This window comes from Ciona intestinalis, chromosome 7 (assembly GCF_000224145.3).
Source record: "Ciona intestinalis chromosome 7, KH, whole genome shotgun sequence".
NCBI classification, from domain to species: domain Eukaryota; kingdom Metazoa; phylum Chordata; class Ascidiacea; order Phlebobranchia; family Cionidae; genus Ciona; species Ciona intestinalis.
Window position 1 is genome coordinate 3,703,667 of NC_020172.2, and position 18,753 is coordinate 3,722,419.

At 34.9% G+C, this 18,753-nt stretch overlaps 2 protein-coding genes across 2 annotated transcripts; one reads left to right on the forward strand and one right to left on the reverse strand.

The window, feature by feature from the left end:
- Window positions 1-3: 3 nt before the first annotated feature.
- On the forward strand, window positions 4-9,557 carry LOC100182036 (sushi, von Willebrand factor type A, EGF and pentraxin domain-containing protein 1-like). The gene is made up of 18 exons (XM_026835167.1): window positions 4-157; window positions 369-607; window positions 855-1,005; window positions 1,471-1,653; window positions 2,106-2,510; window positions 2,921-3,136; window positions 3,581-3,646; window positions 3,856-3,955; window positions 4,359-4,534; window positions 4,829-5,010; window positions 5,238-5,400; window positions 5,684-5,818; window positions 6,230-6,421; window positions 6,869-7,048; window positions 7,467-7,570; window positions 7,915-8,077; window positions 8,400-8,510; window positions 9,265-9,557. The coding sequence occupies exons 1-18, from the start codon at window positions 136-138 to the stop codon at window positions 9,447-9,449; spliced, it is 2,973 nt and encodes a 990-aa protein (XP_026690968.1). The 5' UTR covers window positions 4-135; the 3' UTR covers window positions 9,450-9,557.
- A 1,163-nt stretch (window positions 9,558-10,720) lies between these two features.
- LOC100184405 (ankyrin repeat domain-containing protein 42-like) lies at window positions 10,721-16,148 on the reverse strand. The gene is made up of 10 exons (XM_002124520.4): window positions 16,043-16,148; window positions 15,703-15,977; window positions 15,117-15,236; window positions 14,646-14,769; window positions 14,076-14,288; window positions 13,637-13,819; window positions 12,983-13,162; window positions 12,354-12,480; window positions 11,613-11,760; window positions 10,721-11,273 (listed from the first exon to the last, which is right to left on the reverse strand). Exons 1-10 carry the CDS (start codon window positions 16,047-16,049, stop codon window positions 11,172-11,174), a joined length of 1,479 nt encoding a protein of 492 aa, XP_002124556.2. The 5' UTR covers window positions 16,050-16,148; the 3' UTR covers window positions 10,721-11,171.
- Between the last annotated feature and the right edge of the window lie 2,605 nt (window positions 16,149-18,753).

Genomic DNA, 18,753 nt, shown 5'->3' on the forward strand with positions numbered 1-18,753 from the left:
ACTATGCTAAATTTAGGCACACCATGAATTTGAGTACCGACAGTCCGTATAAAAGGCCGTGCAATGGCCAAGTAAATATCACTTGTGTTTTACACTGCAAGATATCAGTATCAGCAGAGCGACTTATCTATAACTATGATATCTTCAAACGGAAAAGGTAAATATCCTATGTCCTATATGTCTTATTTATCATCGCATGGCGAGGCAATGACAGTCGTTTTAACACGAGTTTTTTTATTTCATACGTTTCGTGCACGTTTACGAATCATATATGTAACTTAGGAGGTAATTATAAATAGGTAAACAACTTATATACCCTACATTTCTTGCACTATGCGTGTTCGTATTTCTTACTGCTGTCGTTTTAGGTTTAATGGCTCTTCACCTCCTACTAACTGTGCTACCATATGTGGTGGTAGCTTCGACATTGCAACGGACAATAAGCTTCAGTTCGTCCGCTGTAAACCAGCAATGTTTCAGTTGCGACAACGCAAGGTCAAATGCAGATTGTCAAAAAATGGTCACTTGTCAACGAAACGAAAAAGCGTGCCAAACAGAAATTCGGGTTTACAGTATCGGGAACACGTTTGCTGTTAGAATAAAAAAGGTAAATAGCCTTTTCAAAACTTTAATAGTTAAAGTACTGTTGGGTAAAAGATGGTATACCGTTAGCTACTAAATCCCATATTTCCTGATGGTATTTTGAACAATTAATAACGCTCTTTAAGAGCCGCTGGGATGCAGTTGTATAATTCTGTAAATATTCTTAGTTTACTACCAAATTGGACTTAAAAAGAGAAAGAAAGGGTGTCCCACCTTACCCCAACCTACTATAACACATGTATTGTTAACAGGGGTGCAAGCAAGAACATGCATGCAACAACAATTTCCTCCAAAACGATCGTCCTGGTTGGCCAAGCACACAATGCAACGATATTCCAAACACTCCTTTATCAGTGTGCAGATATTGCTGTAACACACCTAACTGCAACGGCGACCTGCAGGGTAAGAATTCATGAACAAAACTAGGTTGTTGAATTTTATAACACGGGTGTTATTCTTTATACACCTCGACCTCGTACCAGCTTACAAGTTACCATGCATGTTACTTTGTGGGTGATTACCTTCGAGTGGCTGAACAATGACAGCCATTTATACCGAATGTACTATTTTATAAACTCGTGCCCACTTACCAGATATACCAGACCTGTAACTTTTCGGTTATTTTGTTGCTTTGTTTTTCTATATGTTCGACAAATTAGACATCTCATTAATGACCACTGTGCCTATAGAGTATAAAATGACCGTGAAGTGTCTTGCCCAAGGTGATACAGACTGATTTCAGCGTTAACTACTTTTTGGGTACGATTCTAGCTGGCTCTAACCACTAAAATTTTCTAAAAAGCGTTTATTTTTTTGAAGCGTTTCACTAAAAAGCGTTTATTTTCTGAATTAAGACTTTTTTCCCAGAGCGTCAATGTACAGAATTAAAAGCTCCCGAACATGGTACAGTTACTTGTTCATTCAACACCCAGTACAACACTACTGTGTGCGACTTCCGATGTGACCAGTGTTACAACGTTGTTGGGTCAGATAGCAGAATATGCCTTGAAAGTAAACTGTGGTCAGGCGCAGAAACTGAATGTGAATACGGTATGTAACTTTTAATCGATATTTTTTGGCAAATATGCTTTTATTCTGAGAGTTTTATAGAGACTTTTGGTTTGCTGTTTATTCCCCTCGTTTCGTTTTTGTTTTAACTTTCCCCTTGTTTCGTTTTTGTTTTAACTTACTTTATGTTTGCTATCGTCTTCGAAAGATAAATAGAATTTTTTAAAAAATATGTTACATGTAAAGCGATTAGGTGGTAGAGTAGGTTGGGGTAAGATGGGACACTGTTTTGCCCTTTTTTCCCGTCCCATTTGGTGGTAAAGAAAGAACATTCAAAGAATTATAAAACCGTATCCTCACGACTTCCATAATAGATCGTTGTTAATTGTTTCAAACACGATCAGGATGTTTGGATATTATGTGATATTTGGATATTAAGGTGTCCTGTCTTTCCCCACCCGACTATATTTATTAAAAGCATGTCTTGTTTTTAGACACAAGATGTGATCGCTGTGATGCTACGATGCTAACTCCTCCAGAAAATGGTGAAACTACCTGTACGGATGGCCGCACTGTCGGTTCAGTGTGTAGCATCCAATGTGCGGATGGCTACGACTTGATTGGACAGGCAGAAATCACGTGTGAAGTGACGAAACAGTGGAGTCACCCTAAGCCTGTTTGCACGAAGAAAATTACGTGCCCAAAACTTTTATCGCCACCCCATGGAACATACTCTTGTACACCGGATGATATTTCAGTTAACTCCGTATGTTCGATACAGTGTGATCTATGTTACCGAACAGAAAGCGATAACCTCTTGCCGCAAAATGACGACGAAGCCAACCGCGTATGCCAAGATGATGGTACTTGGTCAAACGAACCGACTCAATGCATATACGGTAAGATTACTGAATAGATACAACTCATTTATTTTTGCGTGGCGAGTCAACGACAGTTGTTATAACACGGGTGTTCTGCTTCTCACACCTCGTACACGAGATACCATATAGTGGGGTGGGAAAATATGGGACACCTTTTTATTATATTTGTACGTCTCATTGGTAGTAAATAAGGAATTTTCAAAGAATTATGAAAACGTGTTCTCACGACACTCATTGGTCGTCGTTAAATGTTTAAAACATGATCAGAGTATTTGGATATTATTTGCTAAAGGTGTCCCATCTCCCCCCAGTAATATATATGTAACTTTGTGGGTAATTATAAACTATGGTTAAAGACGCGCTAACTACTTTACAACAACAAAGCTATAAGTGGAATATAGATCATATACATAGTTTTGTTTATACAGATCCAATGTTCGATGTAAACTGTCCGGATTCCTATTGTAACGATGATATGACAACGCAACCTAGTTTCGGATCTGTTGATTGTACTGACGGCGCTAGGTGGCACTCGAACTGCTCGTTTGAATGCAGTGAAGGGTATACGCTGCAAGGTGAACAAGTTGTAACGTGCATGAACGACAATTCAAATTGGAATAATGAGAAGCCATACTGCAAACAAGGTAACAAAAATATTTGCATACAGTTCTGTGCTGAAATTCGGGATAATTTAACTCAAAATAGGATAATTTCCGCACCGTTGAAAAGTGGTTGGCGCGCATGTATGTAATGTAACCCAGAGGTAATGGGTTCAAGGCTTGTCGCTGCTACCATTATGGCCGTATGTGTCCTGGGAAAACGGCAATCGCTCCAGCCCAGTAGGCACTAATAGGTTGTCCAAATTATCAGCCATACATGAAAAAATCCCCCTAAGACAAATCCCCCACACAGCAACATACATAGTAACTCGTAAGCAAGCACGAGGTGTATTAAACAGAACAAGGTGTTATTACGACTGTCGTTTTCCGGCCATGCGGGGATAAATCGAGTTACATTTATTCACATTTAAGTAATCTTGAATTTATTTTAACTCAAAATAGAAATAATTTAACTTAAACTTTTTACAGACTGTCATGAACTAGCTATTGAGTCCTCAGACGGCAATTCTTGCGTTTGCAGAAGAGGATATACAGGTATATTATACAAAGGTGTCATTTATTTGCTGCAGGATATGCATGCCTACTCAAAAAAATTGGGATTTTTTTTTACTCATAAATTTTGATTTTGCTCATAAGCTGGCACGAGGTGTATGAGACAGAACACTTGTGTTATAACTGCTGCCATTGCCCCGCCACATGAGATCTAAGCAAGTTACATTCAAATGCTTATGTTTGAAATACAGGTGATGGTTATACATGCACGGATGTGAACGAATGCAGCGACAATTCATTAAACCAGTGTCATGAATTTGCTACTTGTACCAACACTGCAGGATCCTATTTGTAAGTAATACTAATAATGTTGTTCAGAAACTCATTTAAATTTAACCGGTGCCTCGGCAAACTGGTTAGTTTGCAGAGTTTCTAGGTTCAAGGCTTAGTGCTGCCACCATTGTGGGCGTATGTGTTCTTGGGCAAGACTCTTAACAGCAGTTGCTCCAACCCTGTGGTCATTATTGTTTGTCTATATTGTCAGCCATACATTCTATAAAAATAGCCCCCTAAAAATATTTATACACCCAACAAGTTACTTATGTGGTACCTTGTACCGGGCACGATGCGCACGAAACAGAACACCTGTGCTACAAGTTACAACGACTGTCGTTGCCCCGCCACGCGATTATACATAAGTCGCATTCATATAAGTTACATTCATTTATTAAATTTTAGATTTTCTATTTTTTAGGTGCAATTGTATTGCTGGTTATGAGGGAAATGGATTTTCATGCGTTGACATTGATGAGTGTTTGACGGGGGAAGCAGATTGTTACATGGATGACGGAAAAGTTTGTGTAAATACACCTGGGAGTTATGAATGCAGTTGTGCAGCTGAATATACTGGAGATGGAATTAATTGCACAAGTGAGAAAAATGATATTTATTATTATTATTATATATATATATATATTATATATATATATATATATATAATAATATATATAAAAAAAGGGACACATTTTTATTTAATTTCCTCGTCCTATTTCTTGTAAACAAAAAACATTAAAAAAAATTATAAAACCGTATTCTCAAGACTCCCATAGACCGTTGTTAAAACTTTAAAACACGATCAGGATATTTGGATAGTATGTGCTAAAAGTGTCCCATCTTACCCCACAGTACTATATTCTATTTTCAACACTATATTTCTCTATATAGAAGTGGAGTTGCCTTGCCCTCCACATGAATTATTAGATGGAGAATATTGCTTCAGATATCTTGTGGTAGATCCTGAACACCCATCATTTACTGCATCGGACGCATGTGCTAACATTGAAAGTGGTCACCCTGCTACTATTCGTACTATGATGGATTATCAAACACTTAATGCTATTTTACTGGTAAGATGACATGTCTTTTTATGGAAATATTTTAATTTTTTTCTAAATCAGACATTACAATTGATTTAAATTTATATTTCACCTTCGAATTTATTTAGTTTCAATTTTTTTATTAGATTTCTTTTTGTATTTTACATTTTAGTTTATTTATGTTTCAATTTATATTTTACATTTCAGTTTATTTATGCTGTTTTTAAATTTCAGTTTCGAATTTTACATTTTTTTAGGATAAATTAGTTCCTGACGGTGACATGACAACTAAAATTCTTGGTCCATGGATTGGATTAGATGACCGATACATGGCTGGTGTGTATAGGTGGAGAGATGGCTCATTATTGTCACCAACTGACTACCAAGTTTGGGCTGAAGGTCCACCAAGAATGAGACCAGGTAAATACAAATATAAGAAATAAAGACACTGTGCATATTTACATTGTTTTCAATTGAATATAGGCATAGGCACCTGGGGTTGCAGAGCAGGCAGGTCAACCCTTTTTTTGCTTTGTTTTAATTAGTAAAATTGACAACCAATTATAAAAAAATGACAACTAACTACAATCTAACTTTTCATTTTTATATTTATATCCTTAAAAGGGGAGTTCTGACCCCGTAAACCCCCTGGCTGCACCCAATGCATCTTAATCCCAAATTTGTTTTAATATTTTAATTATAGTGGGAGGGCGTCCAGAGCCAAGATGTGTGCACTTGGTTTCGGATCCAGAAAACTATGGAACACGAGATTTTAAATGGACCGAGCTACTTTGCAGTGAATTGGCAAGATATGTTTGCGATACAGAGAAAACTAATGGTACTTTGGATTTATTTGATTTATATAATTGTCAAAATTTTTGATTTATTTCTGGCACCGTGGCACATTGATTGGTGTACATGCTTCTAATCTAAAGGTCATGGGTTCAAGGCTCGTTGCTGCTACTATTGGTAGCAGATATGTCTTTGGGCAAGACACTCAACGGCAATTGCTCTAACCCAGTGGCCACTAATGGGTTGTCTAAATTGTCATCAATACCAACAAAAATAAAATTAACCTACATTCGTGGTAACATGAAAGCTGGCACGAGGTGTTTGAAATAGAGTATCCATATTATAATCACTGCCGTTTTTTTAACCACACAATAATAAAGCAAGTTATATTCATTCATTCATCTAATTTATGTAACTATATAACAACAAGTCACAATTTTTCACTTATTTCTCCCAGAACAAGTGAATTTGTGCCAGCCCGCTCTGGCCGGTATGCCTAATGGTAAAATCTCATGTTCTGATGGCTGGCAACAAGGTTCAACTTGTGAGTTCGAATGTAATGAAGGCTATGAACTTATGGGACCAAGCTCTTCTGTAACATGCCTTGGACCATACATGTTATGGAGTAACATACTACCGCAGTGTGTTGGTAAGTAAGATCGGTTGTACATTAACTTAAAGTTACCAATGCTTAAACCCCATCCAATGGTACTTGGACCACTAGTTCCAAAATTTTTTTGATTGCAAACGCTATTATGTTTTTTTTTTTAATTTTGGCAACCTTTCATGGCTAATAGTATAATACATATATGCAGTACTTTGTTGTATATATATATATGTAGTGCTTTATTTAAATTTGGTACACTCTTGGTGCCCCTGAATTTAGATTTGTGAATCCAGTTTTAAAAACAAGCCCCTGAGACAATACCCGTATAACGCTTAAAACCTTATAATTTTTTCATCAGTCAGGCTAGAAAGTTTTACGGTAATGGGCTGATTCTAGCCTAAATTTCAGATCCCATGTCATGCCACGCTGCAGGACCTCACCCACATAGAATATACCAAATTTATTGTATTTTATTTTATTTTTTTTTAGAATCTGTCTGCTCACCAGTCATAAGTGCACCAAACAGCGGTTCAGTGTCTTGCACGAACGGCAACAAAGTTTCGTCAAGATGTGCATTTTCCTGTGATAATGGATACAGTATACACGGCAGCCCAGAAATTGAATGTCGACAAAACTTGACTTGGAGTGACAGCAAAGCCTGCTGTGTCGGTTAGTGAATAGTTATCAGCAATTTAAAGTGATAATTTCAATGTAATATGTATTATCAGCAATTTTAAGTCATTATTTGAATGTATTATAGTAAATTTTGAATTTATCAATTCAATGTGTTTTAGTAAATTTTAAATTTATTTCTTCAATGTATTATGGTAAATTTTCTAAACCTGGAGTGTTAGGAGGTGTCCATGGGGAAGACACTTAATGGCAATTGGCCATTGTTCCAACCCAGTGGTCACAAATGGGTTGCTCAAATTGTCAACCATACAAAAACCAAACAATCACCCACAAAGTTACATATACATGGTAAAATTGACCCATGAGGTGTATGAAACAAAACACCCTTGTTATCTTGTTATCTGTGATGTCTGCTTTGTTAGAAATAGCAAACTAATTCATTTTTTTATTACAGACTCATGCCCCCCAAAAGCAAGAATGGACTTGATTTTTATCATGGATAGCTCTGGTAGTATAGGAGAAGAAAACTTTAAAACAATGAAACAGTTTGTTAAAAATGTAAGTGTTTACTTGTTTAACTGAATTAAATTCCATAAATCTGACTCTGATTTGCTTATAGAGTTGAACAATTCTTGTGTAAAAAAATACAGTAAGGATCTGCTGCTACAAAAAAGTATAGACAAAAATCAAGTCCAACCAATTAAATAAATATATATTTTGCCTAAATGGCATCGTCAGTCTCTTTTTCAAATTAAATAGACTGACGATGCTACTTAGACGAAACATATATCTTTTGTTATACAATTGATTGGACTTAATTTTTATCTCATTCATTTTCGTAGCACGAGATCCTTAGACACTTTCTTATTTTTATTGTTTTTGATCAACGTGCATTTCCACAGGTATATGAGAGATTTACGCTGTCAGATGAGTTCACTAGAATAGCAGTCGTTACTTTCCACTCTGTTGTACAACTTGCCAATGATACTGAATGGTTTTACTCGAAAACTGAGCTTGACAATGCGATCGACTCTTTACAGTTTGCTGGCAAGGGAACATTAACAGGTATTAACTTTATTTAATTTCAATATGGAATGATATAGTTAAATCTAAACCTATGGTTAATATTCTGTTACTTTAAAACCCGTAATGGCCCCAAATTTAACGAAGTATAAAGTGATGTTTGTTTCATATTTTTTTTCATTTTTGTTTTTAATTTTTTAAAAACTTTTTTATTCTTATTTTAAAAGTTAAAAAATATTTCATAATTTTGATTATTAAATTTAACAAGGTATTTCTAGCAAAATGTAGTCTCATAAGAATGCTATCATGAATTTAACTAAATAAAACTAATTTTCTGATTCAACTAATACACACATTTCCACAGGACAAGCTCTGACTTTCACACGAGAACATTTGATTGGAAAACGTGAAGGATCCACCAATGTTGTCATTGCTGTGACAGATGGTAACTCAAAGGACAACTCGAAAGCTGCAGGTAAACTATTTTATATAGAATATAGTAAGGTTGGGGAAGATAGGACACATTTTAGTTATATTTTCTGTTTTTTTTAGTAGTAAACAAAGAATTTTTAAAAAATATAAAACCGCATCACCATGACTCATATAGACTGTTGTTAATTGTTCAAAACATGATCCAGATATGTGGATATTATGTGCGAACGGTGTCCCGTCTTCCCCTACCCCACTCTAATATGGAATAGTATAATCCTGTTATAACGACTTTTTTTATTTTAACTTTTTACAAGTTAGTAGTCCTATGTTGTACTGATTACTGACCACAAACTGTATTGAATACAAATAGCATGATAGCGTCCAAAATTTCCAAATGTTGCATGAAATAGAATACCCTGTTATAACACTGCGGATGTTACGTATTGGTTACTAGCCTGGTCACATGTTAAGTTGTTAAGACAATTAGTCAAATCCAGTGGTCACTAATTGGTTGTCTAAATTGTTAGCCATACCAAAAAAAATAATTACCCACAAAGTTACATTCGTGGTAACTATTAAGCGGGCACAAGGTGTATGAAATAAAAAACAATCATGTTTATTGGCGGTGATAGCCCGGCCATGCAAGATAATTAACTATCATCTGTCATTTATCCAGCAAAAACATATTTATTGATTTGTAAATTAATTTATAATTTCTGGTTGCAGCTGTTAATTTTTCAAATTTATTATTTTTTTACGTATTTAATTTTTTAATTTTTTTAAATTTATTGTTTCAGCGGCTGAATTACGAAATATGAACGTTCACGTGATGGCTGTTGGTATCACGGGGTCTCATCTCCGTGATTTGAGCATGATCGCATCGAAGCCGGCAAGCGAAAACGTCCTCAGTCTCTCACAAGTTGAAGACATCAATGATGTGATTGATGTCGTTGGAAGAAGAGTTTGCAACTTTCAGTGTTAATTAACGTGTGCTTTGTTTATTTGTGGTGAAAAATAAAGTGTGTTCATGTATTTACTTGTGAGTTATGTTAAAAAATAAACTTTAAAATAGTGTTGACGGTTACAAAAATTTGGGTGAATACTTTTTAATGAATGTGTAAGTTCATGTATTTAATTGTTAGTTATTGAAAGACAAATGTAAAAAGTCTTAAGAAGAATTAAAAAAATAATGTGTGAATACTTAACAAATGTAATTTGTTTGTTATCGCGTGGTAGGGCCAAAAAAATTGATTTAAAAAAAAAAAAATAAAAAAAAAAAATTTTAGAGTAGGCTTGTATACCCTGCACCATATTATAAATCAACACCGGACAACCTAAAATTAGGCACCTTAAGAAATGGCAACGGCAGTCATTATAACACGGGTGTTCTGTTCCTACGCGTGTGCCAGCCTATGAGTAAAAAAAAAAAATTATAAATAAAAATCAAAAATTTTCAGTATAGGCCACCCTGGACCAAATAAATCAACATCAGGCAACCCAAAAAGAAACACCCCAAGAAATATCAATGGCAGTAGTAATACCACGGGTGTTCTGTTTTCATTCACCTCATGCCAGCTTATGAGTAAAAAAATGTCAAAATTTTCTCAGTAGGCTTGTATACCCTGCACCATATTATAAATCAACACCAGACAACTCAAAAAGAAACACCGCAAGAAACAAAAAACCCAAAAAGAAACACCCCAAGAAATATCAATGGCAGTAGTAATACCACGGGTGTTCTGTTTTCATTCACCTCATGCCAGCTTATGAGTAAAAAAAAGTCAAAATTTTCTCAGTAGGCTTGTATACCCTGCACCATATTATAAATCAACACCAGACAACTCAAAAAGAAACACCGCAAGAAACAAAAAAATGCCACTCACTAAAAAAATTATGACTACTTGACTTCTAAAACATACAAATTCAATGTCAAACCTACTGATGCTGTGACATGGTAATGTCACCTCAACCATACATGTGTAAAAGTTACGTATGTCTAAAAAAAAAATTTAATCTAAAAAAAATTCAATCTAAAAAAAAATTGTTGAAATTGTTAAAAAAGGCTTGAAATTTTGCACTGCAAAAACTTTGTTAAACTGCTCACCTTGATAAAACTAGAATTACCAAATTTTAAGATCGCTGCTATTATTGTTTTGCTATCATAACATCCATTTTCTAACGACTGTCATTTTCTGGCTACGCTAGGATAAAGTAAGTTACATTCAAGATCATTTTTTTGACATATCACTGATAAATAAGTAACATTTATTTATTAACATAATGACATAAACATTACATAAACATTAGCATACAGACATTCACATTGACATAAACATTGACGTAAACATTAGCGCTACATTATTACAAAACCACAAAGCTATTGCTTTTATACAAAAAATATAAAATAACTTTTCAGTAATTAAGCATTCGTGTAAATTTTTAAATATTTTTGTGCACAAGATTCATGATTTTGGTAAAAAAGTTTTAAAATTGTAGTTTCTGCTTATAATTATCAAACAAAAAGAGAACTGCTTGATTTCAAACACAGTAAAACACAGTTTTTAGTTACTCATGTAAATTTTTCATGCATTAGTATAACTTTTATTGGTGTGATATTTATCAAACACCTTGATTTTCAACATAGTGAAAACAGTCTTTAGTGAGTGTCATCTCGGTAACTTTCAGTCATAATCGTTTTCATTCTTCAATTAAATGTCCTTCTCACAAATGTACCTCCCGACAAATCTTTTTTCTTTTTAACTTTTTTCTTCCGTTGTGTTTTTTCAACATTCATTTCATTAAGTGCCTAAAAATAATTCACTTTTAAATAAGTGACAAAAAAATATTTCATTTTTAACACACAGTAAACCTAATGACACAGTAAACCTATCCACTAATTAGTAATTACAAACTTAGTGGACACAAGGTGTGTGAAACATAACTTTTATTTTTATTCTTGAAGTGTTTTACTAATCGTCAATTTTCTGTTATTTCCCTTCTTTTTGCCCATATGATTTAAGTTATTTTGATGTTTTTAAAAGACTATAACATGCTTTACCCTCGCGTGGCAGAAAAAGGGTGGCTGTTATTACATGGATGTTATGTTCAGTAACAATTTTTGTGCTAGAAATTTCAAATTCCCCACCCCTCTGGCTTGTTGAAGTTGGTTGGTTATTTCTTCTATTTGTAGATTGAGGTGAGCAGTTTCAGCTCTGTAGTCATCAAGTTCTGATTCCAATCTTTCTCTACGAACTCTCTCGTATTCAAGCTGAGCTTCTAATTCTTGAATTACTCTTTTTAAAGCAAAACAGTATAATTAAATTAAAACTATGATTATTTTGATTGGCAGAGTAAATAAATAAAAGTAACTTATTTCCCCTCGCGTGGCGGGCAACGACAGTCACTATAACATGGTGTTTTGTTTTATACACCTTTGTCAGATTACGAGTTACCACCTATGTAACTTTGTAGGTAATTTTTTTGGCGCTTGCTTAGTAATCACTTAACAATAATTGTTAAACCAGGTTATCTTTATGGGTTGTGGAAATTGTAAACCATAGAGAAAAAAAGTGAATGTAATTCATATAGTTACATACATAGTGAACTATAAGGTAGCATGAAATTTATGAAATATAAACATAAGTCTAAAGTGCTATGTGAAAATAAATAGGTGACTTTAATAATAATAACTTTTTTGTCTCGTTGATTACAAAGATTTAGGAATTTTTTAAACGAAAAGACAGGATATAGCGACAAAACAACATTAGTTAAAACACGCTTACTTTAAAAACATATTTACATTTAATTGGAAAAAAATAAGCGTAGTCACAACACCTAGCAGACAAACAAGACTTCATTTGTTTGTTTAAATATAAAAATTCCACACCTTTTATTTTCTTGTTCTTCTTTATATTTTCTCTTATCCTCAGGTAGTACCCCACCAAACTGCTTGTAGTTTGATTTTGCGATTTCCAATAATTTTTCTAATTCTTCAATTTTTCTTAATGAACGATCTATTAAATTAAAAATAAAAAGTTAGAACGACTTACTCCTATATAAACTCTTTTCCCACAACCACAACCCCCCACAAAACATGGTAACTCGGTAACTCCTAAGATGTGTATGAAACAGAACACCCATGTTACAACGACTGTTGTTTTCTCACTGTGCGAGGATGAATAAGGCCCATTCATACATTTATGTTCGAAATATTCCGATCTCTTCGCAGTGTTAATTAGTCTGAACTACATAATGTATTCAAAGAGATAAAAAATATGGCATTTTCAAATGTTCTATTCTATACTATATGGGTGAGGACCTACAGCGTAGCACGCCATAGGTCCTAGGATTTAGGCCAGAATTGTCCCATTACCCCAACACCTGGGGTGCTACGGCATAAACCTCACCAATTTTTGGAGCCCCTCGCTTTTTCTAACGTAATTGATGGGAGATAAACAATATTCGAAGAGATAAAAAATTTGTAAAAAAATATTCAAACGTTAGTGTATGACTTACTTAATGCTGGGTTTTTGCTTTGCTTAATAACTTGAAGTGAGTTTTCATCATTATTGTAATCCTCATCATCAGTTGATGTTTCATCTGATTCATCCCCACCAAGTAACTTAACGCACGAAAGTTGCGCGAACCTCTTGGCGACGTCGAATGGTGTTTCACCCGACGAGTTCCGAATTTCCACTGCATTGAATAAATAGATGAATGAATGTAACTGATTATCTTTGAGTGCCGGTGACAGTCGTTATAACACGGGTGACGGGTGTTCTGTTTCATACACCTTCCACCAGCTTACAAGTTACCATGTGTGTAAGGTTTATATGTTTTGTGGATTTTCTAATTTTTTTAGTGTTTAGCTGACAGTTTAGACAACCTTTAAGGGACCACTGGGTTGGAGTAGTTGTTATTAAGTATCTTGCCCAATGACATGCATGCCCATGTTGAGGCAATATTACAAGTGGGGTACAGGCTTATTAACATTGTCAAGTAGTGTGTGTGTCCCTGTGTTAAAGGTAAATGAATATAACTTTTTATCCTCGGGTTTTATACACCTCATGCTAACTTATGAGTTATCACAAATGTAACTTTGTGAGTGATTGTTTTTTCTGTATGGCTGACTAGTTAGACAACCCATTAGTAACAATGCTATCTACTTACTGTTTGCACCCATTTCAACAAGCCACTGCAACACTTCCACATGTCCCTGTCCAGCTGCTTTATGCGATGGTGTTGACATCTTCTCATCTCTTTCATTGATGTTAATAACACCTTGCTCAATGAGGGCCTTCAGCACAACCAAGTCACCTTTGTATGCTGCTACATGAGCAGGAAAAGCAAGATCTATAAAAAAAGAATATTGAAACGGGAAAGTCATTTATGATTATAACTGGTGTTCCTTTTAAAGACAAAACTTGTATAAAGATGTGTTTCTTTTAGTTATTGTTGAATGGCAGGTTTTAAAGGAAAAATAGGTATTGAAACAATACTTTTGAGAATTTGATCTGTGACTTTGTTTTATCTCATTGTTTTTAGTGGCTGTTTCACTAAAAATACACAAAAAAGTTTCACAAAAAAAATTCACTAAAAAATCACTAACTTTCTTCAGCTTCTGGATGTTCTTGTTCATACTCCATGTTATTCAAGTAATCAATAATTGAACTTTTATAAAATCGATGAGCGAGGTCTTTTGGGGTTTCTCCTTGATCATTATGGGCTAATAATACGTGCTCGACACTCGATCCAACAGAAATTAAATATTTCAAACACGGAAGGTGACCTTCTTGTGCTGCAAGATGAGCAGCTGTGTTTCCTAACAATAAATGGGAAATAATAGTAAGGATTTGGGGGTAAAAAAAGACAAAATCAGGTCCTACCAACTGTTATGTATTGAATAAATGGATGTAACTTATTAACCCAGCATCAAGCGGCAAGGACAGTCGATATAACATGGGTGCTGTATTTCACATACCTAGTTCCCTCTTCTAAGTTATCCGTACAAAATACATTTGTGTTGCTAAAAAACTTAGTTTAATGTAGGATAACAAAACCTAAGTAAGCCCCATTGCAAGAAGTATTATTGGGCCAACTATGCCCTACATCAGAGGTCACATGGCATGTCATGCTACAAGACCTCGCCCATGTAGAGAAAAATAGAACTTAGGATTACCAGAGTTGTCGACATCGTCCGTGTTTGCCCCCCATTTAATCAACATTTGAAGACATCCCAACCTTCCATGGAAAGCCGCACTATGTGATGGTAGCCAACCATTAAAGTCCGATGCACCAACATCCTGTATAACAATGTTAAATACAAAGGCTGGTTGAAATTCTTGATCATAAAACACCCACAAAATTACATACGTGGTTACTTGTAAGCGGGCACAAAAAAGTATTAAACAGAACCGCTTATTATAAAGACGGTCGTTGCCTCGTCATTTGAGGTAAATCAGTTACATTTATTCATTATTTTATCTAGTAAATTCAGCTATCTTCATAAAAACATTTTATGTTACAAAAGATACCGATATATAATTAAAATATTATAAAAATACATGCACAGAATATAATTGAAATAGCCTTACATTAAGTGTACAGTATTTAACAAACATATTGGTATTAGTTTATAATAAATACTCACCACTCCACTTCTTAAGATTGTCTGTAGTGTGAATGAATGTCCATGAGATGCACTGAGGTGTAATGGGGTGCTACCACGGTCGTCTTTACTTGATAGATTTGCACCATTGCTTACAAGAGCCTGCGGGGTCATTTTATAATAAAAAAATAAATCTTGAGAGCCTAACTGTAATCTGTTACTTCTGCTACCAGGCATAATGTAAACCATTTTTGTAGTTTATCTGGTATAAAAAACATAGTGTATTTCCGACGACTAAGCCTTGCCAAATGGTAAACTAAAGTTTTGCCAAAATGTATTTCGTCGGAAATACACCTAGTTTTTTCATAACAGATAAGTCGTTTAAAGCATATTTGTATTTCAATGTTGAGAGTGTTTTTAAAATTTGTCGCCCATTTTTACACTCATGACACCCAGGACCGTACATATGACAGTGACACCCTGGAATTTACAAATGCGGAGCCTTTTTTTAGAGCCGCATAAAACAGATATTTGGGACTTTTTTACAAGAAAGTGGGTATCCAGAACCATTCAGCCGCCATAAAAAATTACTGAGCAGCTTTAAGAATTATACGATTTGTACAAATACCTGCATACATGCATCTTGGCCGCGTATAGCAGCAATATGTGAAGGCGTCCACCCGCGTGGTGTAACGTCACTGGTATCTGCTCCATGCCATAACAGCCAATGTAAGCATTCTAATGCGCCAACAAAACATGCGCAGTGTGTTGGGGTGAACTTTGTCGACGTCTCAACTTCATTTATTCCTGCCCCATTCTTTACCATAAACTCCAATTGAGCGATATCGCCATGTCTTACTGCATCGTGGATACTTGTGTAAACTTTCGCCTTTCCGTCTGAACCTGATGAGGTTTAATCAGTTTTAAGATATTGTGCAAAATATTATAGTAAAGTGTTTTGATATTACCCGTCATTTAGTCGAAATACTTTCAAGGAGTTTAAAATTCACCGGTAATTTGTTTCATAGAAAAAGTTTGTTTTGATGAATTGATTTGTTTTCAAACGTTGCTGCTGGCAACGCAATAGAAATTATAACGAATAACAAGAGAGCTTAGCTATAAGAATGTTTTTGAACAAATTTGTTCCCAAGTTTTGTCCAGGTTGTGGAAACGCTTTTTTGAAGTAACAATATTTATTTAAAGTGCAATAAAATACATTCAATCATTGCATGTATAAATCATAACATTATCGATGTTTTTTGTATTTTTTATTTCCAGGTTTTGTACAAAATTGTTTTTTAATGTTTTGTTCATGTCTCGTCCAATTTATCTCCAGGTTTTTTACGACAGTCGTTTTGGTACAGACTTACTCCTATATTAATAATTTAGCAACCACGGTTTTCAATTAATACATGTTTGGAGAAGTGTATACCAATAGCATAACTTTTAAAAGTTTCGAACCGCTGCAATTTCCTTCTTTTTTATTGAAATTAATTTAATCTCCATTATATCGACGCCTCATTATCGTATTTTTTGATTTTTATTATTTTGGTAATTAAATTGTTTTTTATTATCCTATTCGCAAAGACAAATAAAATTAAGATAACATTTATGATATTAAACAAAGTACATCTAAAGAATTAAAATAACCGTATCCTCACAAATCCTCACGGGATATTTGGATATTATCTGCTAAAAAAGTCCCGCCTTACCCAATCCTAATATAGGCTACCTGTAGTTTTCTTCAGATCGGCAGTGAAGGTTTAATCACTGAGTGAACTTGAGAGCAAATAAGATCAAATGAGAAGAACCAAATATTCAAATTCTTGTTCTGGCTGTTTATGGCTGCCCAACCGAGCTTAATTGTTTAGGTTAAATAACAAAAATATTAAACCCTTTACTATTTTAACCGACACACTTTTTATCCATAGTGTGTTTTAACGACTTTCGTTTTACTGTTGATTTTCTTCTTTGTTCTTGAAGGAGATGATCTTCGCTATTGAGATATTTTTATATGTTTTAGTTTTACACTTTAGCCAATGCCCCATTTATTTTGGCTTATATACCTTGTACCTGCATAATAATTTAAACAACCCTATTTTTAGTCTAAATTGTGGACGTGTTATTCTAGTGTTAAAAATTACTGTGATTGCTTTAAAACGAATTACTTTATTTTGTAATTAAAATCCTCTACTTAACTTTGTATTGAAATATTACAATTCTGTAAACTGCCTATGAAGATAAGTCTCCCAGAGTTGTGTTTCTAATATTCTTACTATGTTTTGGCGGACTATTTTACTGTTGTTTATTAAAAATGGGTATGTTTCGACTTGTCTTTTTTAATACTTTTTATTAATTATAAAAATTATAGAATGCCATTTTCATTCACTACAAATTGGCTCCTAAATGTTTGAATTGTTATTACACGAAGTGTTTTCATATTGGGACATTAAAGTATGCCTAGTAGACAAAGTAACGGAATGTCATTTATACAGTCGGCTGATATTGCTGTCAATGCTATGGGAGTCGTTAGAAAATGGTTTTGTAATTCTTTGAATTTTCTATGTTTACTACAAAATGGGACGGGAAGTAGAATGAAAAGGTGTCCCATCTTCCTCCACCCTACTATATTATAAATGAATAAACGTTCTGATAAAAAAATATTGCCCCAACATTTCATCTGCCATACAGCAAGACATTACAGTATGATCATCGTATGTCTGGCTGAATGTAAACCGTTGGTACAATAAACAAATTTCACCAAAATGTCCACTTATTTCTAAAAAATATTTTACAGCGAAGATTCCAACCACGCCCAGGAGGCTGCTTCGCTTGTGGTCGTTGAGGTTTTTTTTTTACCAGGACCTCTCGCCAGTAGCCCTAGTTATACCTGGTTACTTCGCCCGCTAGCCACCGATCGACGCCACCGCCACTCAACGGTTTAGCGACACGAAACGCACAATACACACAACCAAGAACTGCAACCTGGACTGACCGTCTCATAAACTGAACTTACACCACCCAACACACCATCGTTATACGTGGCTTGCCGCGTTGAGAGGTGTACTGCAAGAAACTTGACACAGGACACAAGAAATTGGACACGGCACGCACTTCTAACCTAACATTGGCTGATCCAATGAATTAAGACAGAAAATATAAAAGGGGTGAGCTGTAGCACCTAACCATTTGCACCACGTTTTGTATGTGTGTGATAATGTTTTGGTGTAGAATGAAGTGTATAACTGTATATTCTGAATCTCCATGGTTGGAAATGCTAGTTAAGAGCCCCAGTACTTAGATGGGCTCCCAGGGTAAAGTATTATGAAGCCCCAATAGTCAGTTGGGCTCCCAGGGTTACGTATTATGAAGCCCCAATATTTAGTTGGGCTCCCTTGGTAAATATTATGAAGCCCCAATATTTAGTTGGGCTCCCAAGGTTAAGTATTATGAAGCCCCAATAATTAGTTGGGCTGCAAGGGTTGAGTATTATGAAGCCCCAATATTTAGTTGGGCTCCCAGGGTTAAGTATTATGAAGCCCCAATAGTTAGTTGGGCTCCCAGAGTTAAGTATTATGAAGCCCCAATAGTTAGTTGGGCTCCCAGGGTTAAGTATTATGAAGCCCCAATAGTCAGTTGGGCTCCCAAGATTAAGTATTATGAAGCCCCAATAGTCAGT

Excerpts from the sequence above, each read along its gene's own strand:
- LOC100182036 (XM_026835167.1), top strand. The coding sequence starts at position 136 with ATGATATCTTCAAACGGAAAAG. Across the intron at positions 1,006-1,470 it reads CTGCAACGGCGACCTGCAGG|AGCGTCAATGTACAGAATTA; the intron begins GTAAGAATTCAT and ends CTTTTTTCCCAG. Across the intron at positions 7,049-7,466 it reads CAGCAAAGCCTGCTGTGTCG|ACTCATGCCCCCCAAAAGCA; the intron begins GTTAGTGAATAG and ends TTTTTATTACAG.
- LOC100184405 (XM_002124520.4), bottom strand. Across the intron at positions 14,289-14,645 it reads GGACGATGTCGACAACTCTG|GAAACACAGCTGCTCATCTT; the intron begins GTAATCCTAAGT and ends ATTTATTGTTAG. Across the intron at positions 12,481-12,982 it reads AAGCAAAAACCCAGCATTAA|ATCGTTCATTAAGAAAAATT; the intron begins GTAAGTCATACA and ends TTAATTTAATAG.